Raw genomic sequence first — 27,852 nt, forward strand, 5'->3', positions numbered from 1 at the left:
GAACCTGGCCCTTTTTTCCCTATGGATACTCAGAAGCTGGTAGTTGGTGTGGAACCTTCTTCCTCCCTGGTTTGCACCACAGAGGGGTCCATTCTGTTCAGCTCTGTGAAGGACGGCAGGTGTAGAACCAGCCAAATGGCAGGTACCAAGGATGCTTCTGGCTTTCTTGAGAAAGTCCTCTGAAATAGATGAGGCTTGATCTGTGATCCCAGCAGGTATCACCTGAACAATCAGTGGTGCCAGTGTGCCAGCTAGAGGCAGGCTAGAATCCTTGGCGGCACCATCAATGCTTTCTCTCCTATCCTGGGCTGAGTACCACATCTTCCAAGACCTTTACACTTCACTAGGTAGGCGGCATTGAGGTAAGGGTCTTTTCCCCATCCAATGGCGCTTCCCACCTAGTTGTGCACAAGTGATCCGTCTTCCAGTTGAGGAAGGTGGAAAGGGTCACCATTGGGGAAGCAACTGGGTCCAAGGAAGAGGAAACACAGGAAGCACCTTGTGACTCTCCTTGGGCCCTGTGAAAAGAGGACTCTTGCCCCAGGCCCTTGTAACCTGGCGTTGTAAACACCCAGGACGCGCCTGGCAGCTGTCCTCTCCTCCTTGGTATAGAATTCATAGAGGGAGACTAGACTAGACTCTGCATCTGAGAGACGGAGCAAGTCCCTGGGGGCCGGGGTGGAGATGGGCACCACACTGATGATTTTAGATAGAGAGGTGGCTTTGCAATTCAAAAGGGAAAAAGGTTCGATACCCAAAGACCGGAAGGGGGTGAAGCTGAGGGGAGAATCGGGAGCACAAGTGAGAAGCTCCCAGAAAAGGGGGAGCAAGTCTACTGTAGATACTGCGTGCCTCGGGGGTATTCAGGAAGTATCTGAAGTGTGAGTGAATGAATAGGAGAAAGGTAAACTGAGGGTAGACAGGCCAGAGTCGGGGTCGGCTGTATTTGGATGAGGAGCTGGGCCCTGCGTGGGCCTCAATGGGAACCGGGGCGAACGTCTGTGCTGAAGTACTTACTGCCTGAGCTGAAAGGGTCTAACCGGAGAGGAACGAATCCAGAGGAGCAGGCCCCAGGCTCACGCTCCGCCCCCTCCATACATGTGGTCTGAGTCACGGTTAGGAGCCCCAGGAGGAGCCAGTCTCAGCCGTACAAGCTCCTCCCTCTCCACCCCTGCTCTACGCAACCCTTTCACCAGCCTTTAACAGAAGCCCTAACTCTGCCTCAGTGCCCCCAGATTCCTATGAACACGGGACCAGTAGAGAGAAGAGAATGTAGTGAGGAAAAAAAAAATGGACAGATGGTACGATTACAAAGAGGCCAGGAGGCCCTCCAAGAAAATGGATCTCCCAGTGTAGGAGAGAAACCAGAACACCCAGGTTCAGCCCCTGAGCGTCAGGCAGCCCACATTCAGGTCCACTGGAGTTTATTTTGATCCACCTTTGGTACCCATTAGTAACCCCATCCCCCCAGCAGTAAAGTTGAGCTGTTCCTTAGAGGATAGAATAGCTTTAATCGGTAACTATGAAATGTCTAGGTTAGCAGCAACTGTGGATGCCCAGGGGACTAAGCAGCATCTGTGACCAGGCTGGCGCCCTGCTTCACTTGACAGAAGCGGTCGGCAGGATGTTGGCTTTGCGCTCAGCTTCAATGCAGTATTTCTCAGGAAGGCCGGTGGCTCTGCGGGCAGAAACACAGGGCATGTGTAAATAGGGTGCTTATCAAAGCAGTCCCTGTACGCCCAGGCTGTTCCTACCATATACCCACTAAGCACATTCCGGCCAAGGTCGTGACACACTGGCAAGGAGCTACCAGTGAGCCAACGAAACCCAGCCCCAGAACCTTCTGCTAGAGGCCCCTTCAGAGGGCAAGCCTCGGGTGCCAGTCGCCCTCCCATTAAGCACCTACTGTCATCGCCCGCTCCTCCTTCCCCAGCTGCGCACGTATGCGCGGCGCTTTTCCAGCCTGTTTCGCCACCTCTTTGGGGAAGAGAAGAGCAGAGAGAGAGAGAAAAGAACCCGGTGTGCACCTAAGCTCTTCCAGCTTCTGCTTCTTGATGTCCTCGATGCGTTCGCGGCGCTTCTGGGCTTCCTCCTTGAGGCGCCGGCCCTCTTCGAAGGTAGCAATCCGGTTCCGCACCTGCTTCTGCTGGTTCTCCCGCACCTGCCGTCGGAGTTCGTTGGCATGCTGGAGGCGCCCTGCGGCCTTTTTCTCCTGCTCCAGCCTCTCCCTCTCAATCTGATCTCTCTGAGCCCTGGGGAAGGGATGAAAGGAATGCAACTGGCTGAGCTCCCGGGGTGACCAAACCCTCGGTGGTCATGCTTCAAAGTCCACAGACGTCCAACCTCCAGGCCTCGGGGACCAGGCTGAAAGTAACCACCGACCCGGACCCCCGACTCCCCGCGCAATGTGTTTGCGGCTTCCCAGCCAGAACCAGATACATTGCCATATGTCACAGTGTTGACGTTCCTAATAATTTCTAAAATGTTTCTCATTTTATTTTATGTGTATGAGTATTTTTGCCGGCAAACGTGTTTGTGCGTGGCATCTATGCCTGATGCCCTCAGAGACCAAAAGGAGAGTGTCAGATCCCCTGGGACTGGAGTTACAGATTCTTGTGAGCTGCCATTATGGGATTGAACCTGCATCCTCTCCAAGAATAGTCAATGCTCTTATCTGCTGAACCATCTCTCCAGCCCTTACTTAATACATCGCAAACAAAACTCTCCACAGTTTAACCTTTCACTGGGCTCTCCCTTCTCTTCCCTCTAATGACTCATGTAACTCCAGATCTACCTTATCTTCCTCCCTGTCCCCCTTAATGATGACAGTATCAACAAAACCAAACAAGAGTAAGGGAACAGCATCTGTAAGGTCGGCTCAACTTTGGTTGCTAGCACAAGGCAAGAACTCAGCCTGCTATCCCTCTGCTCTCTTAGTGATCAGTGTCCTCACATTTCTTCAGTGGATGCCTTGTATAGGAACACTTCCTAGACCCTAATATCGGGCAGAAAACTCTCTCATGGCTTCCAGAGAGGCTCAAACGAAATAGATTTACATCTAAAAAAAAAAAGAGGCCATCAAACCTAGTATCAGATTCCGTCTCAATACAATCAAAACCAAAATTGTAAAACACCTTAGGCAGGGAGTCCTCGCTTGTTCATCTTACTGTCTTACAAAACCCATCACTCATGGCAGAACCCTCTCAAGTCCTAGCGGGTCTTCCAACCATGCAAACCTTCCCAAACCCCACACCTTTACAGAGCTTTTCCCCAGTGTCTAGGAAGGAAAGTGCTGGCCTCCACACCTCTATAGTTAAACACCAATGCCCGCAGCCCACACAGCTCTGAGGCAGGTGTCCCCTCCCTGTTTGTCATCACCCCCCTGTGTGTACATTCGTTTCCTATTGTTTCACACTCATCTAAGTGAAGGAGTCACTGTGGGAGACGGGGAGCTGGATGAGAGGAGAGAGATGCTGGGCTGGGGGCCGGTTGAAAATCCAGATGAGGAAGAACTTCGTCAACTTGACTAGTTCCTAGATTCACCTAAAAGAAACACTTCTGGGCTGGAGAGATGGCTCAGAGGTTAAGAGCACCATCTGCCCCTTCTAGAGGTCTTGAGTTCAGTTCCCAGCAACCACATGGTGGCTAAGAACCATCTATCATGTGAACTGATGCCCTGGCCTGCAGGTGTTCATGCGAACACTGTATACATAATGATTAATAAATAAATCTTTTTAAAAAAAGAAAGAAAGACTTCTGAACATGTTTGTGAGGGGGTTTCCCCAGGAGGAGAGACACACCCTCAATTTGAGCAGCACTATCCTGTGAACTGGGGTCCTAGACTAAAAAAAAAAAATTAATGGAGAAAGGGAGCTGATTACCAGTGTTTTTTTCTGTCTGCTTCTTGATTATGAATGCTGTGTGACCATCACCTTGCTGTCATGGCTTCCCTGCCATGTTGTACTGTATCCCCTCAAACCGTAAGCCAAAATAAACCCTTACTCAAACTCACTGAATATTCTGTCATAGCAATAAGAAAAGTAACCGAAACACTAGTCAGTCATTCCACAAGGTGAAGGCAAAGGTGTGGATCCTGACTGCATGTTAGAATCATGTAAGAGATTTCAAAAGCTACTCGCCCCAAACTGTTTAAACCACAATCTCTTAGGGTGCCATCTGAATGCCAATATTTTTCCAAAGGTCCCGACTTGGCTCTCTCTGCTCAATCAACAGTTCAAAAGCTCAAGACCTCCTTTTCACCCAGAAACAGGAAGTCCGCATGGCCGTGCTTTCTAAGTAAGAAAATGTGAATTGCTGGCCATAGCAGAGACACTGTCAGGGAAGTCACACAGGCTGGAGACACTAGGTCTAGGTGTTAAGCTGGGACAGCAGGTGAAGTTGGCCTTCTCCAAAGAGCTGGGCGAGCTTTAATAGCCGCCTATAGTGTGTGTGCTCCAGGCAAACAGAGCAAAGCAGAGTCAAGCGGGTCAGCGGCAAAAGCAGAGCTTGGAATTCATCCCATTAATATTTATTAGTGCCTGCCAAAGGCACACAGCTGTCCAAGGGCACAGAGGCAGGGGTGAGGGGGGTTGAGAGACATCTGGAAGGCCATCTGGAGCCCAAGGGCTGGCTCCATGGGGTGGGGGTGGGGGTTAGGAGGCTCTCTCCATTACCAGGTGTCCAGTGACCACAGCACAACCCCAGGGGCAGGAAAGCAGAAGAGCCAAAAGGCATCACAGCCAGTGGGAACAAGCAGGGGCGAGATCCTGTGAAGATCCAGGAATGTAGTTCTGGCCGGAGAGGTTCTAGGAATCTGCTCTGCCCCCACTAGGGGTGCAGGAAGCCTGGCCTGGCTTCTTCCTGATAGAGACAGTTCCAAGAGGAAGGAGCCAGAGCCCAGACACCAAGATGACTGGATGCTAATCAGTTGGCTTCAGCTGAGCATAACTTCTTTATTCGCACATTCTCCAAACCCAAATTCTATTTGCTTCCTTCACCCCTCCGCCCCATCCCTGCCCCCCCCACACACACCCCAGGCCTTTTTTTCCCCCCCAATCTTATTTTCCAGAGGTTGGAACAAAGCAAAAAGGGGGTTGTTCCCAGTCAAATCAGGTCTGGTGGTGGCAGATCTGACTGGGAGAAAAATCAGAAGAGAGAAGGAAGCCCACTGCTCCGAGGGAGAGTCGGAAGAGCGAGCAGAGTGTGTCCTTGGCTTTGGTGTTACATGCTAGAATCATCACAGCACAAAGTAAAGAGGTAAGAGCCGCCGAGCAGCAGCAAGATGAATGCGGAGGATGCCCACCCAAGTAGGGGTCCCTGCAAGCCTTCCTATGGAGTAGGCAAGAGCAGTGCTCGTGCATCCCTAATGAGCTTGACAGTATCCAGATAGAGCCTTGGACAGATGTTGCTCAGCAGCTATGATTCAAATCAATGGCAAAGACTCTCTCCCCCAGACTTGCTGCAGTGGCACACCCCTTAGTGTCTGGGGTAACCCTCCAGTCTCCTCTAGGCTTTGCCTATTGCAGTCTCCCTAGATTCCTGAAAGACGTGGGATCTAGGGGAGGCAGACCAGACCAGATGTATATCTTTATTTACACCGTTAATGACACAGGATAAATAACCCTCGGTTCCTTGAACACTTCCAGATGCTATTTTCCAATTCCCTAATCAGAAAATGCCTGGCGCTGAATGGCTTTGAAATATATTTCAGCCATGCGTCTAGTCGGAATGGCTGCGGCGACGTGATCAAGACGGATGCACACCTGCCTGTTAACATGGCAGGAATCTCCTCCCCATGCCCTGAGCACACCCCGTTCTCCTTCCACAGCTTTATCAACACAGGGGGGACAGGAAGCCAGGGTTCTCGGATCTTCCTACCGAAGGATCCTCTCGAACTCATCTCGGTCCCGCTGCACCTGAACGGCCAGAGTGTGTTCCTTGAAAGCCACCTGCTCCAGCCGGCTTTTCCGCAGCTTTTCCTCTGTCTCCAACTTCTTCTGCGCATTTTCCTTCTCCTTTCGGCGCCACTCTCGATCTGCAACCTCCTGGTTGCGCTTGGCCCGCAAGGCATCCTAGGAAAGCAGGCAGGAGGGGCAGAAATCAGGGGACCGATGAGGATACCAAAAGAAAAAAGGGAGAAAAAAAAAAGCCTTTAATCCCAGGACTTGGGAGGCAGAGGCAAGAGGATCTCTGTGAGTTCAAGGCCAGCCTGGTCTACAAAGTGAGTCCAGAACAGCCTAGGCTACACAGAGAAACCCTGTTGCGAAAAACCAAAAAAACAAACAAAAACTTTAGAGTCACTAACTTACAGACGTCAGTCTGCCAAAAGAAGAAATGGACAATGGGAACAGGCCCACCCTTCCTCCTCAAATACGTTTTCCAGAGTGAATCCCATCATTAAACGACGTTTGTCTGCGGTTAGAGTTTACAGCCACTTTACAGCCTGTCAGGGATGGCCATGGAAGTGAGAGAGACAAAGGAGAACAGAGGGGACAGGAAGCAGAAGCGGATACCTGTTCTGCTCGGTAATCCTGCGCTTTCTCCTGCATGGCCCTCAGGCGGGCAATCTCCTTCTCTTTCTCCTTCCGGATTCTCTCCTGCTCAGCCTCAAACTCTGCCTCTCGAGCCTGCCAGGAAGAAAAGGCCTCGTGATAATCCACAGTGTTGCAGCTTTGCGCAGAGAAACGCAATCTCTACAGCGAATATCCCTTCCGGCACCTCCCCTACCACTTCCTCCAGCCATCTAAGATGGGGGTGCGACCTTAGCGAGGCCCAAACATTAAAGACCAAGAGCGTTTGTAGAAGGCATCGTGGTTTACAAAAGGCATTCTCGGGCATTATCCTAGAGAGCTCGGGCAGCATCTCGCAAGACAGAAACTGCGCATCCCAAAACTAATTTGTACGCCAGAATCCTGAACCCAGGGTTTCGTACTCCTTCCATCACATTGCAGATAATTGTAAGTTGCAAGGCCATTGGAGCCAAGTACCCAACTGTGGCTCCTTGCCTGTCTTATAAAATGCAGCAGGTAGAGGTTATCTCATTAGTCCCCGGGCAAACCGCCAGCCATGCTTTGGGCAATCCCACAGTGCTTAGCAGATACTTCAAGAACGAACCATCAAAATGTGTTCCTTTTACCACCTCTATGAAAGAACAGGAGTGAGTATCCATCCCCCAACCACTGCTCCCAGAGAAGTCACGTGGCCACAAGCGTAGGGTGGGTGACGCGTGGTGGCCCAACCCATGAAGGCTGTCCCTTATCTCATGGTATTTCGCCTGCCCAGACTGCCACGAATCTCAGCGAGCTGCCTGCTTGGGAGCCATGCCCCCACTGAATGAAGCTGGTTCCTCTTCCTCATATCCTGCCCTGGATAGCAGGGGAGAAAATTCTAGATGCTTCCACACCCACCCTCCGCCTTTAGTCCTGAAGGGGCAGTGCTGGGAGGATGATGACACTCTCTGAAAACACTTTCTGAAAAGTAGGATGTGTTCGGGGTCATTGCAAAACGCCAAGTTTGAAGGAGAGATTGGGTCCACAGGCAAAGAAAGCATTTCCCTGCCTCTGTGAGTACTTCTTCCTATTTTTACATAAATCCACATTCACTCTAAATTATACAGAGAAGTCTTTTTTTTTTTTTCATCCTCCGCTCCCCTCATACCCCAATCATTCCATCATTCAATTTTGTCCCAAAAATGAGTCCACACGCTTGGGGGCTTTATCCATCCAAAGCTGTTTGCAGATATTACCTTCTGCATATATATGCTCTTACACATTCATTTTACAGTGGGTGGAGGCCTATTTTTAATGCTCAATACAGGATGTCCTATATAAGAGTTTTTACACACACACACACACACACACACACACACACACACACACACACACACACACCACGTATGGAGACCCTGACTCTTGGTTTCTAATGTACCCTTGAAGAAGTCATAGAAACTTCACTTTCACCAATCGTTTTAGTTTTCTTCTGCTTCATGACCTTGATCCCAACTTTTAAATGAAGGTAATAATGAAGATAATGACACACTGGCTGCCGGGTATCTCTAGAGCTGTGCTCCTATTGGACAATTTATCAGGCCGTGAAGGGGAAAAAAGAAGCCAGGACTGCACTTTTAAAATGAAGACATGGCTGTCTTCCGCTAGAGTCCCCTCACTGCTCAGGCCTGTTATATAGCCGTGTCACTCCTGGACACAGGTTCCAGCATCAGACACCAAGTCCCTACCATCTTCTTCTTGGTAAATTCCATCACCATCTGGTCTGCCAGTTTCTCCTGTGCCAGCCGCTCTGCTTTCTGTCTCTGGTTTTCATCGTTGATCCGCTTAATTTCCGCTTGCATCTGCAGCTTCTCCTGATGCCTCCGTTCTAGATCCTGTCAGCAAAAAGAAGAGATCCTCAGAGTAGCTTGGACGCGAGGCGAAAAGCTACTGGCCTGTTGGTACAGAGGGACACGAAGGCTGGAGGCAGTCCAGCTGCCGTGACCGGCCTAAGAATAGACAATAAGCAACTTTACAATCAAATAGCCTCTTTGCAGTCTCCATCCAACGAACCTGGTGATGGCCCCTGCCACTTTTCTCTCTCTCTCTCTACACTTTCTGGAAATGGAGGCTCTTAAACTCTCTTCCTCTTGCCATGCTAAAGGCTACCCTTGTGACCCCATGAGCTACCACGGTCCGCCTTCCGATTTCCTTCTGTTGCAACTCAGGTTTGAGACCTCATTCAGTAGTGATGAAAGTGAAATAATAAATCGCTCAAATTGAGTAGTTTCCACTCACTCACAGGCATCTAGCAGAGGCTGTTTCCCAAGTCCTGAAAGGTGGGGCCTTGAACAGATGGAGAACTGAGGTCCCTCGATTTAGTGGCTTGCCCTAGGCTGTGCTGCTGGTAAACTCTCTCTGCCTAAATCCACATTGCCATCCTCTCTGGAAATCTTACGGGACTGCTTCAGCTTTCAGCTCTCTCTGTTTCAAGAGTTTTCTACACTTGAGACCTGTGATCACACACCTCATTCTGTCCCTGATTAGAGACAGGGACCTTGTGGCATTCCCCTTCCCTCCCCTATTGTTTTTTAAATTATCTGTATTATCTGTAGGCCCGCTAGCAATCAATTAAGACACAGACACTTGTTATATTTTAAAATAGCCTTAGTTAACCTGGGGTCGGGCAGATATCAATCTTTTAAACTACATCTCATAGTGGGGGCAGGCATGGGATCCTTGTCTCAATCTCATGTCATCTGTTTCTAATAAACTCTTTCTATCAAGCTACCTCCCATCCATGATCCCAAATACTTGTTAATGTTCTTTATCTGGGCTGGATTCTCCATCCACGATGGACATGTGTTTCTCCTCCATCTAACCCTCCGGTCTCTCTCTCTCTCTCTCTCTCTCTCTCTCTCTCTCTCTCTCTCTCTCTCTGGCAGTCTTTTTCCCCCCAGAATTCCTCTAATTCCTCTGTCTCCTAGCCCCACCTATCTCCTTTGCCCTGCCCAGGTGGATCACTCTGAGTTCGAGGCCAGCCTGGTCTACAAAGTGAGTCCAGGACAGCCACGGCTACACAGAGAAACCCTGTCTCAAAAACTAAAACAAAAACAAAATCATCAGACCATCTCCCAACACTCCCCCAACAGCAGGTAGCCCAAAGACAAGAAGACAGCAAATACTCGACAGACTATTGCTAAACAAAGACCAAAGTGAGTAGTAGTACATGATGTGGAGAAAAAGGCTCAGACACAGAGCCATGGGAAGCAGGATGCCAATTTGAGAGCAAAGATCTTTCTAAACACAGAGTCTATTTTTTTTTCTACCCCAAGCTTCCAAAGTCAGGTACTTTTAAGCCAAGGCATATTTTTTTTTTTTAAATAAAAGCTCACTACCTCACTACCGTAGTCCTAGCTGGTCTCCAACTCAACTAAGAGAGATCACCTGCCTCTGCCTTCGTCCCTCCTCCCTGCCTCCTGCCTCTGCCTCAGGAGTGGTGGGATTATTGGAGTGTGCCACCACACCCAGCGTATTCTTGAGTCACATGCAGAGAGACACACTGGAATCTTGTGCAGCTGGCTGTCCATCACCTCCAGCTCTGCTTCAGATTTCTTCCTGCCCACCTACCCACTCAGCTTCCCTCAGCTCCATTTCTTCAAAAGCTGGGTCTCCCCCAAAGCCTTGCGGCTACTCTGCGACCCAGCTTCAAGCCTTGAGCCACTCAGCCATAATAGGCCTTGCTGCCTTGCTGCCCTGCTCCTCCCCCTAGGGCTGCTCCCTGCCCATCCAGCTGCTACCCAATTAAGGGCACCCCTCCTCCAGGAAGCTTCTGGCCAGTCCCCTGCTGCAGCTCCTTAGGTGCAGGTCACAGGCTTCCCTCATTCTCTCTGGACTCTTGCTTTTTTTTTTCTCCACACCACCTTTTCCCTTCTGCCCTGCCAGCTCTCACGCTCTGCTCCCTCTGCCTCTTCTCCCTGTCTCCCCGTCTTCCTTTCCAACTTTTTCTCACCAGCATCAGGACTATTATTGGTAGCCCAGGCATTATTCACACTGACCCTCATAGCCAAAGAAGCTGTCGCCTCTGATCTAGGGTGTTTATATAATCATGTGTTTATTTGCTTCCTTGCCTGTGTACTTACTCTTTGGTTTGTTGTTTGTGTTGGCTCATTTGACTTCCATGGAGCCAAAAGGACTTTCCCTGTCATTGAAGCCCTTCAAAGCAACCCAGAAAACCTCCCTTGGTTCTTCTCCAGTCTTGCTAGCAAGGTGGGAAGAGCTGCCCCACTCCCTGAGACACTGACAAGCAGCTCGATGGCTGGTTAGGTGCCGGGTTCTACCCTAACCTTGCCTAATAACACTTCCTGGAGACTTGGGAGTGTCTTTTGGAAGGACATCCAAAGGACACTGACACATCCTCGTAATGGTGTTGACTCACTGACTGCCGGGATTCCCCAGAGAGCCCACCAGTTCCCAGCTCCCCACAACCTAGCTGAACTGTCTAGTGCTTGTTCCCCCACTTTATTCCTGCATATTTCCCCCATATCTCTGTTTCCCACCCTGCTCCCCTGAGCCAGGATCCCAGCTGGGTTTGTCTGTCCTCTTGGTCTCCTTGGCAAACAGTTCACGAGGCTGCAAGAGGGATCTTCAGCCTACCCTTCACACAAACCCTCACATTGTAGGTGCTCTGAAAACCTGCTTATCACTTATGGGACCCTTAATGGCTTTCTAGTCACTCCCTGCCACCCAACGTACTGGCTGATGGCAGCTCCATCATCCAAACACATGGGGAGGGAAAAAACAAAAAACAAAAAACAAAAGACTGTGAGTTCCATGAATTAAATGGCATCCCCAAAAAAAGAGTCAGGTACAGGAATGCTATTGGATAAGAGGAATAATTTCTGGTGTTCTATAGCACAGCGGGATAATTACAGCCAACAATAGTCAACTGTACATTTCAAAATACTAGTATAAAACATTCTGAGTGTTCCCAATACAAAGAAATGTCAACCGTCTGAGGTGACGGATATGCGAGTCACCATGATCTGACCATTACACATTCTCCACATACATCCGTCACACTATAGACCACAAAGATGCAGAATTCCTATGTGCCAGTTAAGAATAAAAATATATTTAAGAAACAAATGAATCAACAAATGAGGGGATGCTTCTAGATCAAAGCAGACTAAAGCGACCTTTAACCAAATGCAGCCTGCAAGCCTTGACTAGAAACTTGTTTGGAAAAAAAGAAAAGTAGCTGAAAACACATTTCTGTAGCAATTAGGGAACACTAAATATAAGTTAATATTAGGGGATATTATGGGATCTCTGGAGGAGCTTTTGGTAGAGGCTTGGAAGTGGGCCTTGCTCTTCAGAGATGAGTGTGTGTGTGTGTGTGTGTGTGTGTGTGTGTAACATTTAGTAGCAAAGTATCAAGATGTCTACAGCTGAAAGTAATTTAATCAATATTAAGATTAATCTTTAAACCAAAGTGAAGCACTTAAGGGTAAGGTTACAATTCTTTCAAATCTTGTTCGTGTGTAAACTTTTCAAAACAAAGTTTTTTTAAAAAGGGGGGGAGCAAATGGGTAAATGTGATCAAAGCACATTGTACAGCATTGCCAAAGAACTAATAAAACTTTAATGTGTGTATGCTCAAACGGCTGCTGTAGGGCTAGAGAGATGGCTCAATGGCTGGAGCGCTTGCCACACAAGAGTAAACACCATGACACTGGAGTGCAGATCCCTGGAGGTCTTGTAAATGCTGAGTGGGCGTGGCGGTCCCCTTCTAATTACTACCTGAGAGAGAAAGCAGATCCCCAGAGCAAACTGGCTAGCAAGGCTCCACCGAGAGACCCGCCTCCGTGAGTAGGAGTGATGGGCGATGATTTCTGACATCGACTTTGGGCTTCCCGCATGCATGTGTGCACACACACATGTGTAACCATCCACATGCAAAAGCATGCATATCCGCAGACCTACCTATGTGCATATGTCATTGCTACGTGCTTTTGTGCATTGCAACACACCAGACAAGGCATCTTAAAGTCCTTGTCTTTAGACCACCTTAAACTTTATAAAGTTCACACAGGTGTGTCATCAGGTGTTTTGTTTTATTTTTTTTTTCATTAAATGTTCCTACTGATTTTATCTAAACTAATGGAGTTTAAAAAAGGGTTGGCTTTCCCCCACACAACTAATGACAATGGGATATTGTGTGCTTTGAATGAGACAACAGCAGGGAGCAAGAAACTGAAGCACCGCTGTTCGCTGTTTTCTGTGGAGTGTATAATTTCCCTCGGTAACCAAGGAAAACATGGTAAAGCACCCCTCCGTTTACTTGTGCAAAGCATGAAGCCATATATTCCCTTCAAGTGTCTGTTCACACTGATGTGCCAGTCTTGGACCACAAGTCCCTGGGAGGCAAGAACACTATCTACGCAGATCACAGACGATCCCCAGCATGATGCCGTGGCCAAACAAAGGTTTCAGACGGCAATTAGGAAGTCGATGGTGAGATGGTGATGCTGTTGTGAAGTCGGGGTGGGGGGTGGGGGCACTTCATACTCTGAGCCCCAAAATCTTGGCCAGCTTTGCGGGGGGGGGGGGGGGGGAGGGGAAACTCAGCACGAAGGCTGGTTACCTGCAGATCCTCCTCCTGGAGTCGCTCCAGATATGCCAGCATCTGCTCCTTCTCCTGTTCACGCTGCTCTGCGAGCAGCGACCGCTCCTCTTCGTTCTTTTTCATCTGCTCCACAATGTGCCGTTTTCCCCTGGGAGAAAACAGGACTTTCTGAGTGACTCTAAAATTAAGAGTCCAAGCCTCTACTTTGACTTCTACCCAAATAGTCCCCAAGACGGGAGGTTTCATAGGCATCATCTGACAATTGACCCTTTGGTATGCTTTTCTGTTTGTTCGTATTTATGTTTGTTTTTGTTTTTCGAGACAGGGTTTCTCTGTGTAGCCTTGGCTGTCCTGGACTCACTTTGTAGACCAGGCTGGCCTCGAACTCATAGAGATCTGCCTGCCTCTGCCTCCCAGGTGCTGGGACTAAAGGCGTGCGCCACCACAGCTTCCCTTTGGTATTCTTACGCCTCCTGGGTCCAGACTATAAAATCCTTCCCTCGAGTGTCCTGGGACATAGGCCCTCGTTTTGCTGTGTTAGTTCTACAGTGCTACTGCCTGAGACCCCTCCTCTTTATCTGTCTGGCCAGCAGTTACCTACATATTAAAGCACCTTCTCCCTTCCAGCATATTTAACAGGCCTCTAGAATACAGTTTCTTCCCAAGTCTTCTCATGAGTTTCACAGAGCTCTGTAGATTTTCGAAGACCAGGATCTCCAATTCCCCTTGTGTTTCCCCCTTGTTGTCTGCCAAGCTGACTCTCAGGCCTCCTCTGCCCACTGTCTTTTTGTGTACGTACTTACACTGAAGACTCTGCTGCTGATAGACAGGGCTGGACCCTGAGCCCCACTCAGCAAAGCCCTCTCTTCAACAGGAAATACACAGACACTGAACAATGGGTGCTGCCTGCCAGTGGCCCCGGCATGCACTAATAAGTATGTCGGTCAATCTGGAGGCATCTAAAGCCTACGGCATGAGTAAACGCTGGAAGATTGGGAGTAGACAAGGCTCAGATACAAATTGAGAAGACACGTTAAGGTGGAGGAGCTCTTGGATGCTTTGTGTGGCAGACGAAACAAGCGGGAGCAGAAAGAGTTGCCTGGAGTGTGGGTGTGAGCTCAGTCGACGTAAAGACTGGATCAAATCGCCAGAGCTGCCTAAGAGGCGCAGTGTTCCTCCATTGGATCTGCTTGCAAAGACCTTGGAGACGTTGGGGGAGACGTGTAGAGTGGGTGACGGGGAGCACTGAGAAAGCACACTGCACCGGACTACGGAGAGAAGCACCCACTAAATACGCTTTGCAGGCTGTATGGTTCCCCGTACCATTCCATGAGGGAGGACAGTGATGGGTACCGCACAACCATGTCCGGTGTCTTCCTTCTCTGCTAAGCTACAGGGACCTGCAGACACACGGAAAGGACTTAGGGAGAGAAGTGCGGACCGCTGCCTCATCTCTACCTACCGGACTCGTTCCTCCCTTCTCTTCCTCTCCCGATCCTCCTGCCGCTGGAGGGATTTCTGCCTGTCTATTTCCATCATCTGATCCAAGCGCTTCTCCTCAGCATCCAGTTCCTTTTGGATCTGCTGCTTCTCCAGGATCTGGGCATCCCGGATTGCGTGACACTTGGCATTCAGAATAATCTGGGGAGTGGGAGAGGGGGGAGGGGGAGGAAACATTGCAGCACTAGGCTTGGCAATAAGGTTAAGGAAGGAGCTGTTGTGAGCGTGTGGAAACTTAAGGGGAAGAAGTGGGAGCAGAGTGCCAGTGCACGTACTGGAGATGAGCATGCACACTGAGGTCACAGAAACAGAGCATTTTTCACTCACCCCACAGCTCCAACAATTAGTACGTTGTTTTGTTTTTGGTTTGGTTTGGTTTGGTTTGGTTTGGTTTGGTTTGGTTTGGTGTGTGTGTGTGTTGTTTTGGTTTTTGAGACAGGGTTTCTTTGTGTTATCTTGGCTGCCCTGAACTCGCTTTGTAGACCAGGCTAGCCTCAAACTCACAGTGATCCTCCTGCCTCTGCCTCCCAAGTGCTGGGATTAAAGGCGTTTGCCACTACACCTGGCTTTTTTTTTCCCTAAGATTTATTGGTGCTTTGCCTGTGTTCTATGTGCTGGATCCCTTGGCATTGGAGTTACTGACAGCTGTGAGCTGCATGTGGCTGCTGGGAACTGAACCCAGGGCCTCTGGAAGAGCAGCCAGTGTTCTTAACCACTGAGCCACCTCTCCAGCCCCTTTACTGGGTTCTTGGGTAGGCACTAAGGTTTATTCAAGGAGAGACAGCATCACTCAGGGTATTGTAGAGTTTGAGAGGTAATGGGTCAGTCTTTGGAAATATGCTAAAAGCCATGATATGGTATTCACCTACATAAGCACACACAACATCTCAGTAGGACTTTAGAGCTTTGCAGTTCCTTCTATGAACACTGTTATGCTTAGGGAAGCCAAGACATTCTAGCAGAAATTCAACCACTACGTTTTTTAATCTAGAAGAACCCAAGGGGACAGAAAAGAAATGAAAAACCTTGGTGTCATCATCAAGAACCAGAAAGTAAGAGCTTTGGAATACTACGGAATACTACAGGAAGGAACGAGTAGAGAAGATTTACCTGAGAGATAGAGTTCAGAGATGAAGGGGCTGGGGACTCAACATTTTTTTTTTCATTTGATCAACAAGAGAGCCAAATGCAAATGAATTACAGAATAGAAAGTCAAATGAGCCCCTGATCTTTATGCTCCCAGCTAAAGGAAATACTCTGGGCACTTCAAAAAGAATCCTAGGGGGCTGGAGAGATGGCTCAGAGGTTAAGAGCACTGTCTGTTCTTCCATAGGTCCCGAGTTCAATTCCCAGCAACCACATGGTGCCTCACAACCATCTGTAATGAGATCCAGTGCCTTCCTGCAGGCAAATACTAAATAAAATTTTTTTTTAAAAAATCCTATTGTCGGGCTGGAGAGATGGCTCAGAGGTTAAGAGTACTGACTGCTCTTCCAAAGGTCCTGAGTTCAATTCCCAGCAACCACATGGTGGCTCACAACCATCTAGAATGAGATCTGGTGTCCTCTTCTGGCCTGCAGGTATATACATAGGCAGAGTACTGTATACATAATAAATAAATAAAAATATTTTTTTAAAAATCCTATTGTCTCCACCACTTATTGGTGCCAGACTTGAACTAACAGTATAGAAATAAATGTGGGATCCTGATCAATCACGGTTCACTAAGGTTCCCCTGTGTCTTTGCTTATTTGATGCTGTCGACAAGTCTGCCAAACTGTGCTGACGTCTTCATTTTCCATGTGGGCACAGTGAGCTCAGGGAGGGCGAGTGACTTGCTCTAGTCATCCAGAAAGCAGGTCACTTCTCCTCCTCCTCCTCCTCCCCTGACAAGCCCCACCCACACCAGTCCCTCACCTTGTCCAGCTTTCGTGAATACAAGCAAAGAGGGCGTGGCAGTGAGTCCCCAGATAAAAGGAAGAGACCCACCTTGCTCATGTCCTTGAGCTCCTCCTCGCGCTCCATGCGGAGCTTGTTGGCTCTCTGCAGAAGGTTCTGGGCCCGCTCCCTGGCCACCTCCTCCAGGTCGCTTAGCTTCTTGTTGTTGTTCCAAGCCATCTCCTTCTGCTTCATGATCTTCTTGCGCATTGTCACTGCTTCCTAAGGGAGACGAGCCTGGATTGGTGGCGGCTGCTCCCCGAGAACTCCGCCTGCCACAGGTGACCTGGGGAGACTTCTCCTCAGTCCATCCCAATATCAGAGCAGAGAGGTCCCACAGCCTGGCGCTCTTCTCAATTTTCCCAGTGGCTCACGTAACTCTCCCATACCTCGGGGATTTCTTTCCAGATTTCACTGTCCAACGTTTCTTTATCAAACACGCATGCACATCTTATTTTAGCACACCTTAACTGAGTTTATTCCCCTCTGACATGGGGATCCACTGAGGTCAAGGCTATGACGGTGACTTACCAAGATGGCTTCCTTCTCCTTCTTGAGGGCCTGCTCCCTGGCCTCCAACTCTTCTTTGGTCAGGACTTGGGATGCCCACTTGATCCGCTCAAACTCCTCAGGGCTGATGATTAGAGATTCCCCAGAGGGGTCCTCTGTGGGGATGCTGACACAGGAATGAGCAGCGTTAGTAAGGAGAACAGGCTCCAGGGTCCCTCCCCTCCTCCCCTCCCCACACTATGCCGTGCCAGAAGAGTCTCCAACTCTATGGACCACTGGAGAAGGATGCGGCAGACTACAAAGGACATCTTACACCTTTCTCCCTATGGTCTGTCCCATATCCTCCCTTCTCTACATAACCGCCCGTGACCCTTCCTTGTGTTTATGGATGTCCACCCTCCTCCCAAGTATTCTCCTCTGAGCCCTACCACATGCTGACTCCATTTTACTGCCCACATCTGGACCAGTGATGCAAGGCCCGTATCAAGCTTCTTTGGGATGAGACCCTGTCTTCACTACATCAATGGCCCTACTCTCTGAGCCAAGGCTCGGTACTTAGCGCTCAAAGCTGTTGAATCGGACTTTAGAAACAGATTCTTCCTGATGCATTAAAAGGTATAAGAGAATGCTTGACAAGGCTAAAAATGGATGCTGGCGGGAAATCTAAACATCCCCTGTCCATCCACCCTAGATAGACGCTTTAAGCCCTAAATATTAATTAAAAACGCTGATTGACAACTGCTGCAGACATGTCTCTAGTGCTCTCCTTGGTAGCTACCCAACGCATTCAACAAACCTATAGCTAATTATAATGATTAGAAACAAATAACATACATTAAGGATGGGGGAGGGAGTAGTTGAGAGGTGAGAATAAAGCTGCTTCTGGGCGAGGCAATTTAACAGGTGCATAGCAATGAGACGCAGATGATCTGAGACCGGAAGTGAAATCTCTTCTAATAAAAGCAGTGGGGGGTGGGGGTGGGGGAGTTGTCCTAAAAGTAGATCTACACATTAGTCAAGGTCTTACACTGCACCAAGTGCTGTGGCCCAAGAGAACAGGGAGTTGAAATGACCTGGATCTAAGACAGTGGATCTGAAACACCACTGACCACCATGTCTGCAGAGAGACCAGTACCCGTCTGGCTACTGCCTATGTCTGGCTGTCTGATGGCCAGGCTGGCCAGCCTCCGCTAAACAAAGGCCATAGTCTAGGCCAGCTCCTGCACCAGGATCCAGCTGTGTCTCTTCAGCTTAAGGCATGAGCCAAGGGCTTCAAATTCTGGGAACTTACGTCATTCATCGCTCAGCAACGGAGCCAGAGCGGCAGGAGTGGTTAGAGCGTGCGAGGCACTTAAACACCACTCAGCACTGGCTCCTAGCTCTTGGCTGAGTTCAGCCCGCACCCTGTAGGAGGAGCCCCATGCACTGCGCCCCGCCCCCTCCCCCCGCGACCCCCCCACCCCCCACCCCGCGTCAGGAAGTAAAGCTGAGCTAACCCCAAAGGAACCCGAAGGGACCCTGTGAATTTCCCCTGATAGCCTCCAGTCTGGGAAGGAGCCAGAGTGTTAATTAAGCATCTGGTCAGTTTCCCCTTTGCTTTGGATTCTTGATATAGCCAAACGGAAGTGACTCATCGGGTTCAGCCCCTTCCCCCAAAAAACGCACTACTGAGGGCTTAGATGCATCACCCCTCTCTACCAGGTACTTTTACAGCCCGAAGCAAGCACTGGCGTGAAGGGCAGTGTAATGGTAACTGCCAAAGGGAAAAGAGCAGGACCGAGATGGAGGAGAAAGAACTCAGAAACAAAACGGGAGACCGTGATTTTCTTTTCTTTTACCTGTAGAATTGAAGTGTGTGTGTGGGGGGGGGGGCATGGAAATAGAGAACTGTAAGAGGGAGGAAGAGGTTAAGTAGGAGAAGGGAACTATAAAAGATACTGGAGGAGAGGGGGAGAGGGAAGACAGTGAAGAAACTGTGGAAAGGACAAATACGAACAAAGTATATAGATATAATAAAATGTCACAATGGAACCCATTTCTGTGTGTGTTAACCAGAAAAGTTGTTTGTTTGTTTTGTTTTGTTTTATCTATACAGACAAACAAAACAAAAACCCAAGAGTAGAAGAAGAGAAGTGAGGAACGGATAGAGAAGCCGCTGGAATTGGGCGGGCTGGCTGGCTGCAGTCAACCTGGTGACCCCATCACCCTGCACAGAGGCAGCACTGCCTGAACTGGGAGCCCAGGACCGTGCCCCTGGGACTCACATGAGTTCTCTGACCATATCTCTGGTGATGAGCTGGATCGTCTCTGGCTTGTGGTCCAAGCCCAGAGCAGTGAGAGTTTTCCGGATGGCATGTTTATCATGGAGCAGCACGATAGGGCTGTCGCTCTTGCCCTGGGGCGGGGGCTATGAGATCAGAAAGAAAGAGTTAGAAACCAGTCGCTCCACTTCCCACTGACCCATCTGAGGAACCTCAAGAGTAGCTTCCTTGAGGCTTCCTCCCCATGCAGCCGCAGGGGCAGCTCTGGTATAGACCGCAGAACACAAGAGCAGCTAGGGTACGGGGAAAGCAGCCTGGTGCTCTTTATCAAAACATGGCTTGGGTATGCTCTGTACTGGCCAGATCTTCTGAGAGCAATACCTTTTATTCCCAGGATGGCATTCCTCCCAAGGATGCTAGAGACTATGCCAAGAGGTAAGGGGGGGGGGGCGGGTGACAGTGTATATCTGTCCCTATGTTGAAACCATCAGGAATGAAAATTTAAAATTTGGTGTCTAGGTTCCTTCTCCATGAACATTTCTGGTCTTGTGAAATTCTTGAACCACATTGTGACTCTGGAGCAGTACAACATGTTACAGATAAATCTACCCCCTCGTATTAAGGTATATAACATTTAATCCTTTTTAATGATTTTTTTTAAAGCCATATTGAGGGAGTTGAACACAGCGAAGTGGCCTAACAGAAACTGCCTTTAAAATCTAGCATCATTAGGCCAAGCATGGTGTCACACACCTTTGATCCCAGCAATTGGGAGGCAGAGGCAGGAGGGAAGCTAGTTTGAAGACACAGCAATACTCTTAGCAAAACAAAATGTGGTTAAGGAGGTCACTGAGTTAGGATTCAGCAAAATGAACACAGATCAAATGTATGACGTCTTTTTTCAGATTTTTTTCTAACCCGTGAAAGACTTAGCAAGAAAATACAATTCAGGGGATTTCTAAATGGGGTGGGGGAGGAATTTAAGTGCCATAAACTGCAGTAACCAACACCTGCCTGGTATCCCAGGGGTAGCTTTAACTGGTTCTCCTTGCACCGTCCCCTGAGCACTACTGCCACCTGGTGTCACCTCTGCTTCCGGAAGGGCGTGACTCAAGTCATGCCACAGACCACTTCTGCCCCCTACTGCCAACTTCCTGGACTCTACCCATAAGGCCAAAGAACGTGGGGATGGACAGAGCTATTAAGTAAACAGGACTATTCTTGGAACACCTGGCCACCCTGCACCCTCCTAGACTAGAAAAAAAAAAAAAAAACACCACGAGGACCCTTCCCCCTCAAAAAGGGTATGTCTGTGCAATTACAGAATTGCATCCTTTTGAGCCTTGCCTTTACCAATGGGAGAGGCACAGCACAGTGAGAGATCCTCCAGGCAAAAGCAGGACCCAACATCGCTCTCTACTCCCCAACCCACCTACATTTCCAGAACTGCTCCCTTCTCTCTCCTCTCTGCTCTTCCTCTTTGTCTCTCCCCGCCCAGCTCTCCAGGTTTTACTCTTTTTTTTCTCCCTCCTGCTCATCTATCATCACGGCCACCAATATTGTTCCCAAGAGCCGGGCGTGGTGGCGCACGCCTTTAATCCCAGCACTCAGGAGGCAGCGGCAGGCGGATTGCTGTGAGCTCGAGGCCAGCCTGGTCTACAAAGCCAGTCCAGGACAGCTAAGGCTACACAGAGAAACTCTGTCTCAAAACAACAACAACAACAACAACAACAACAACAACAACAACAAAAAACAAAAAACAAAAAACAAACAAACAAATGTTCCCAACAACACTCTTCTCCCTTTCTGCACTTTTCTGAACTGTCATTGTCCTAATCTGAGTGGGTCTTGCTTGTCTCCCCAAACTAAGCAATTGCCTTAGTTGAGCAGCTGGAAGTGGAAGAAGGGAGGCTGTCTGTACTGTTTTGTACTCTAATGCTGGGAAGAAATGGGAATTTTCAGGGGTGGGGAACCAGGTACCCCTGTTTATCTAGAACACACTAGATGTCAGAGAGCTAGGGCCCCAGAGCTTCCTCTTTTTCTTTGGTATGAAATCTCAGGCATGTGCCTAGCACACACTTCACCCAGAGCAACACTGGTCTAGGCCACTGCTGTGTAGGAGCAGCTACCCATGATGGGGGGGGGGGGGCAGGGACCCAGGGGGTGTCTACTGATTATTAATTAATTACCTTGGCACCTCCAAAAAGGCTCTCATCTACCTCAGAGTTCATGGCTTTGGTCCGATAACGAGTCCTATTCCGTGATCTGTTGGAAGCACTGGAAGCAGAGCTTGAGGCATCACCTGTGCTCAGTGGCTGCAGGAAGAGACAGAAAGTGTGGGTCACCAGTACCCAGTGACGTCCAGCCCGCAGGCAGCAAACATTTCTCTAGCTTATGGAGGGAAAACCTCCTTTTTTGTTTTTCTGAGACAGAGTTTCTCTGTGTAGCCTTGGCTATCCTAGACTCATTTTGTAGACCAGCTGGCATCAAACTCACAGTGATCCACCTGCCTCTGCTTCCTGAGTGCTAGGATTAAAGGCGTGCACCACCACCACGCCAGGCTCATGGAAAACCTCTTAACAGAAAGCGTCTGTGTTGGCCTTGAAAAGTAGGGGCACAGCATCCCCCCATGGGGAGACCTCTTGACGGGGCACACTAACTCAGCAAACAGCTTTCCTGCAGTCTCAGGAGCTGATAAAGTCAAGCCAGTCACAAGGTACAGAGGAAAGGATGGAGTAAAGGATGACCAGAGGACTGGAGTAACACTGGACCTCATTGCAGGCACAAAAGAAACGGCCTTGGAGAGGCAGCCGCATCTACCTTTCCAAGAGTGCAGTGTTCTCTTTATGAGCTCTAGAGCCCTTTTGCTAAGGACGCACGACACATCCCCTTCAAGTTGCATGAGTAAGCTAGGGACCAAAGGAAATAAAAGCTATGGAAAGTCACAGGGCCACAGCTCGACATATGATGGCTGACAAGATTCAGGTAGTGGACCAACAGTGATTACTGGCTACCATCAGACAAACTAACCAAAGTAGACTACACACCACACCATTCCATGTGCCCAGAGCGTCCTATGTTTGACAAACTCCGCCCCCACCTTCCCCTCCCCACATAATGATTGTGGGAGACAAGGCTCATTCCCAAAAAAACAGAAGCTGAAAACACCAGGTATTTGCCTTCCTAGTCAAGCAGGGGATCTAAGCTGAGCCAATAAGATGCCCCTGACCTGACAGTGACAAGGGAGCCGGTGACGTGAGACACAGAACAAGGAAAAGCCTTTGTGACACGGGTGGTGGGAGCAGCCGCTCTCAGCGTCTGGGACAACAGTGATAAGGCTGCCACCAGCGAGCAGAGCCAGCAGTGTTGAGGAGCATGTGCCAGATCAGCTCTCAGTTTGGATTTTGGCCTTGGTTACAGCTGAAGAGGCTCCCTCTGTTCCTATTTTCCAAGCCTAGTTTCCCTGCTGGTTCAAAATCAGTGGGCTCTTCTGAATCCTCTCGGGGTGTTCCATCCTACTTAAATAAGAGTTCTGGCTCTGCTGCTTACAACCGAGAACCCAGCTAATTACAACCTCCAGTCCCAGCCGTGGGTTCAACTTCAGCTTGCCCTCCCACCCCACCCCACCCACTCCCGAAAATAGATATCTGCATCCAGGAAGCAGTTTCTGCAAGGGCTTTTGGATAACTGTAGCCAGCCTTAATCTAAAGCTGATTCCATTCATTGCTTTGGAGGAGGCCACACCCACCTCATCAAAGCTCTACAGGCTGAGATATCTTGGGGAAATGGTCTAGACACACTGGGTCCCTCCAAGTCTCTGAATCAGCAGCCACCAGAGGGATGGAGTAAACAGAGGAATGGACCTTGCTTTCCAGGTCACTACACAGTGGTTTTTTTTGCAAGCTCTCACTCGTCTGCCATTATCAACGAGCGCTCCTCCCAGCACCTGTAGCACCTGTGTCAGGTTTTTACTCAGAACCCAGGGCGATTATTCCTCAGCTGGCGCCCTACCAGACAATAAGCACTTCCGTGTGTGCCTTCCCCCTTGCTGCTTGGCATAGCCAGCGGAGGCCTCCTTTACATCCCCAGCCAGCCCCCAAGACAGCAGAGCACAAAAGCCTGCGTTTATTAAAAGGCAAATATGGCAGTCCCGGTGACGCCTAATCAAAGTCTCTGAAGGGTTGGTATACGGTGGGCGGTGAGCGGCCGCTGCCCTTCCTACTGAAAACAGAATAAGAGGAAATGAGCAGAAACTGCAGTAGGTAGGACTCGGGACAAAGGGAAAGGGTGGAAGGCTCTCGAGGGGTAGTGTTTGAGTTCTCTACGTGGTTAAGGAAGCCGCGCAAGGGCCTGGCGCACAGGAGAAACCCAACTCACGTGTGATACGAAACAGGGGATGAAAGGAAACAAAATGACCCCACGAGGACTCTAGACTAGATTGAAATGCATCTCTGGGGAAGCGCATCTGTCTGACTCCGAGTCACTCCACCAGTCCATGTTTTCCAGATCACGTATGTGGTCTGCACTGTGGATAATAATGTATGTGGAAAGGGTTTTGGAGTGCAGATGGAAAGTATTATTATTGTTTTCCCATCTGTTTTCCTGTTTCTCTTCAAGGGCTCCTTGTGTGTGGCATTGTGCACCACCAGACTATGAGTCCCTCAAGGCAAAGACGGCGTCTTCTCTTTCCTGTGTCCCTGGTACCCAGATTAGAGGAAGTCACCACAGGAAATAATCCACCGCCTGAGTTTAGAAGTCGGAACGAGGGACCGCAGAGAAGTAGCCACTGAGCAGGCCAGCGGGAAGCTATGAGCACTGGCGTTGGGTATCTAAGAAAAACTTCATTGAGAACTGCTGACTTTGAAGCCACAAGCCTTACCCCAGGGCTAGAATAACCAGTTTTGCCAAGAAGAAGAAGAAGAACTAGGGAGGTCACTGTATAAACACACTAGGAAGAAAAAAAAAAAAGATGAAGAACCAAGAAGAAATGGAAAGTTGGATCCCTCTGGACCAGAAGCAGTAGCCAAGTGGTCCTCTTAGGAGGTAAAGGGTTGGTTTTATTTCTTGCGTGATCCAATAAATATCCCCACAGCGCTGAACAGTGGCTAGCCAGAAGCTGCCTAGTCCTGCTTGGAAGGAAAAGAAGGAAAGGCAGCCTTCTCCCAGCTACCAGTAGCTGAGGAGGCAGGTGGAGATGGGGAAGATGAAGAGCAGCTGGGGCCAGGTAAGCATGCATTAATATGCCTCTCTTAGACCCCCAGCTGTGTCCCCCCCTTCCCTCCCCCTTCTCTTTATATACCATCTTATCCCAAGGGCACGAGAATCTGGTCTAAACAAGATTACTCTAGCAGAGACCCTGAGGCAGAAAGATTAAATCAAAAACAGACAGCCATGGCACACGCCTTTAATCCCAGGACTTGGGTGGCAGAGGCAAGAGGATTTCTGTCAGTTCGAGGCCAGCCTGGTTGGTCTACAAAGCAAGTCCAGGACAGCCAAGGCTACACAGAGAAACCCTGTCTCGAAAAACAAAACAAAACAAAAAACAAACAAACAAGACAGTGATGAGACGGACATCGCCATAACATATGATGTTTTTAAGAAAACAGGTTTGTTTGTTTGTTTTTTTCCCAATAGGAGACAGAAGAGGCCCTGCAGGGAGTGGGAAGCATGACATGACTAAACCTAATTATATAACTGTGTAAGACTGTCAAAATTTTATTGAAGAAAATATATTCTAAGAAAGGTATAAGTATTACTATAGAAATGGTGGTGTGGAGGGCTGGTGTGGTTGCAAAGTGCTTGCCACACAAGTGTGAAAACCTGAGTTTGGATCTCTGGCACCCACACAACAGCCCGGCATAGCCTCACACATCTGTGATTCCCCCCACCCCGACCCCTTTGCCCCTGCATTTCAGGTGAGTATTACCATCTTAAGATGTTTCTTATATGGAGTTTTAGGGAATGACTAGATAACTATTTTATGACCAAGAAACACAACTTAAAAAATGTTTCTAGTTGAAAACAAAGCGTAACTGCGGGGCTATAAACTGACTGAAGGCAAGAGAGTGCAGCCTCGAAAAACTAACCCATTTTTATTTGTATATATATATGGCAGGACCTAGGGTTTTTGGCTTAAATGCAAGCAGGGCAATGCTAGCAGGGACCGGAACAGGCCGGTGTGGAGTTTCCCGGACGTAAGTACAACACCTGTTAACTAAACAAAGACAATGGCACGTTTCATTCTTAGATGTCCTTCGCACCCAGATCTACTTCCTCTTCTACAGACAGAGTCAACGCAGGCTGACAAAGTCAGGCTTTCCTGGCTCCTACCAGGCCTTTCTGGTCTTCTCAGTCTATGACCATGACAGTCCACGCCAGCTCAAGGCACCTCAGGACTAGCAGACTTATTCCCATCATTCCTTGGGACTTTGTAAACCTGGCATCCTCCTCATTCATTCATTCATTCATTCATTCATTCATCCATGCATCCATCCATGCATCCATCCAATTACAAATGCTTATGGCATGCCCAAATCATTCCCACAATGAGTGAACTGAGGCTCTTCTGGAATATTAGGTGCCTTTCCCATGACCACCCTGCTGGGTAACAGCATAGCAGGTCCCAGAGCCCAACATCTGGCCTTTTTCCAGGTGCTTTTCTACACATCACAACTCATAACCCAAGAGGACTCAGCACAATGGGATGGAAAAGGTGCAGCACCAACCCCAACACACACACACACACACACACACACACACACACACACACACACACACACACACACACTTCCAACCCTACCCGAAGCTGCCAATCACTTCTAAGTCTTTTGAGTCCTCCTCTGGACTTCCTTTATTCGGTTTCCAGCAGCGTCGGGTCCTCACTCCCAGAACTTCCTGTCTTCCCCAGCCCCTCACAGAAAACCCCAACTTTCCCCCCTCAGAGCCCTAATCCACTTCAGGACTCAAAAACTACAGCTAGCCAGAGCCTCACCATCTCTGTCGCCGCTTTAGCCGCAGGCGCCTCCACCGGCTCCGCGGGAGGTGACGCGTTGCCGTAGCAACCAAGAACCCGCGGTCAGAGCCTTAGCCCCGCCCCTGGCCCCTCCTCTCCCAATTCCTCTGGCTGTACAAGGTGGTTTAGAAGCAGGAACCCCTCCCTCAACCTTTTCCCGCCCTACAGTGTAAGGAGGAGGAGGCTTTTGAAGGCTGAGCCCCTTGGATTCGCCGCTGCTGCCCATTTTGGCTTTGACTCAGTTCAAGTCAGGCTCAAACTTTTAAGGGTCTACTTTCCATGGACCCAGGAGAGCTCAACTATCATCAACTCCTAGAGCCAAGCCCAGGATCCCGGGTTTTCTCCCACAGACCCTTCCACCAGCCCTAGGTTACCATGGTTACCGGTACCGGTTTCCGGGAGGAGTCAAATCAAACCTGATGAGAGTTCAGGCTGCAGAGAGGCAAGCAGCATTAAAACAAACACATTTCACAGTAGGAGGGAGTCTGACTAGACCAAAGAACGAACTTCTAGTCCTGAATATATGTATGCAGTCTCACAAGCTGTAGCTCTTAGATCTGATGGAGTTTACTGAAAATACAGGGAGTCTGAAACACAAAGTTCAAAACCAGCCTGGGCAGCATAGCAAGATCCATCTCAATAAATAAGTAAACAGAAAAAGTAAGTCTTACCAAATCTATGATACGAGCTTAGCGGGACCTGCCTTCTAACACTTCTACTGTGAATTTTCCAATTTGGCCTTGGTTCCCCCCTGACCATCTTCAGGACAGAGCTGAGCAGACCTGGGTGGGATTCTGTGTGCTCCACACCTCACAGCACCTCCCACCAACCAGGTGATTGTTTTTCTTTCTCAGGTGTTTATTTTCTGAGCTCTTGGTCTCTCAAAACCCTCCAAGCTCAGACTGCTTGTCTCTCCGAACCTTATTCCAAGCTAAGCATGGAAAGCTGTTGACAAGCCCTAGGAGGAAAGGAGACAGGGACATCTGCTACCACCACACCACCACAGACACCACACCACCACCAGAACCACCAGAGCCACCACACCACCACCTCCACCATAGGTACCTCACCATCACCACCATAGGCAGCCACCACACCTCCACCATAGCCACCACACCTCCACCACCACCAGTTCCACCACAGCAGCTGCAGCTGAATCCAGAAGCCTGCGCAATTCATTCCCTACATCCCTCCACTCTTATCTCCCTTGGAATCCAATTACTAGCCACACCTACGGGGTAATTATTAACCCCGTAAACCAAAAAGGAAAGTTAAACCCAAAGAGGCAACTGCAAAAGAAAGAAGGGATGTGTTCTTTTCTCCACTCAGCCCGCCACACTAAAGGAAAGCTTTAAAGGCAGGGAGGAGAGGGTGACAGAGTGCACCGTCAGGAAATCACTCCCCAGGGTTCTGTCTGAACTAGCAGAGCCTTGCTCCAGGCCTAAGGCTCATAGCAAACCCCTGAGCAATATGTCTGCTTAGTCATGTGTTTGTGCAACGTAAGTTGATTTAAAGAAA

At 49.2% G+C, this 27,852-nt stretch overlaps 1 protein-coding gene across 5 annotated transcripts; it reads right to left on the bottom strand.

Moving 5' to 3' along the window:
- Positions 1-683: 683 nt before the first annotated feature.
- CFAP45 (cilia and flagella associated protein 45) lies at positions 684-27,528 on the bottom strand. Of its 5 annotated transcripts, none has more exons than XM_084797001.1 (12): positions 27,400-27,528; positions 21,512-21,637; positions 19,326-19,468; positions 17,083-17,227; positions 16,603-16,773; positions 14,576-14,754; positions 13,132-13,261; positions 8,234-8,380; positions 6,513-6,626; positions 5,878-6,071; positions 2,028-2,252; positions 688-1,678 (listed from the first exon to the last, which is right to left on the bottom strand). In XM_084797001.1, exons 1-12 carry the CDS (start codon positions 27,511-27,513, stop codon positions 1,600-1,602), a joined length of 1,767 nt encoding a protein of 588 aa, XP_084653127.1. In that variant the 5' UTR covers positions 27,514-27,528; the 3' UTR covers positions 688-1,599. The 5 variants fall into 5 exon arrangements, with proteins under 5 accessions (XP_084653131.1, XP_084653127.1, XP_084653128.1 ...); XM_084797002.1 differs by having other exon boundaries at positions 698-1,678; positions 27,405-27,512; XM_084797003.1 differs by lacking the exon at positions 27,400-27,528 and adding an exon at positions 26,314-26,368 and having other exon boundaries at positions 705-1,678.
- Positions 27,529-27,852: the final 324 nt, after the last annotated feature.

The sequence above is a fragment of the Acomys minous genome (genome assembly GCF_964271855.1).
Source record: "Acomys minous genome assembly, chromosome: 1".
NCBI lineage: Eukaryota > Metazoa > Chordata > Mammalia > Rodentia > Muridae > Acomys > Acomys minous.

What these genes read in the sequence shown, in the direction of transcription:
- CFAP45 (XM_084797001.1), bottom strand. Translation starts at nt 27,513, where the DNA reads ATGAATTGCGCAGGCTTCTGGATTCAGCTGCAGCTGCTGTGGTGGAAC. An exon ending in CCTATGGTGGTGATGGTGAG is followed by an intron (nt 21,638 to 27,399) that starts GTACCTATGGTG and finishes CTCTTCCTGCAG; the next exon opens with CCACTGAGCACAGGTGATGC. An exon ending in CAGAAGCTGGAAGAGCTTAG is followed by an intron (nt 1,679 to 2,027) that starts GTGCACACCGGG and finishes TTCTGCCCGCAG; the next exon opens with AGCCACCGGCCTTCCTGAGA.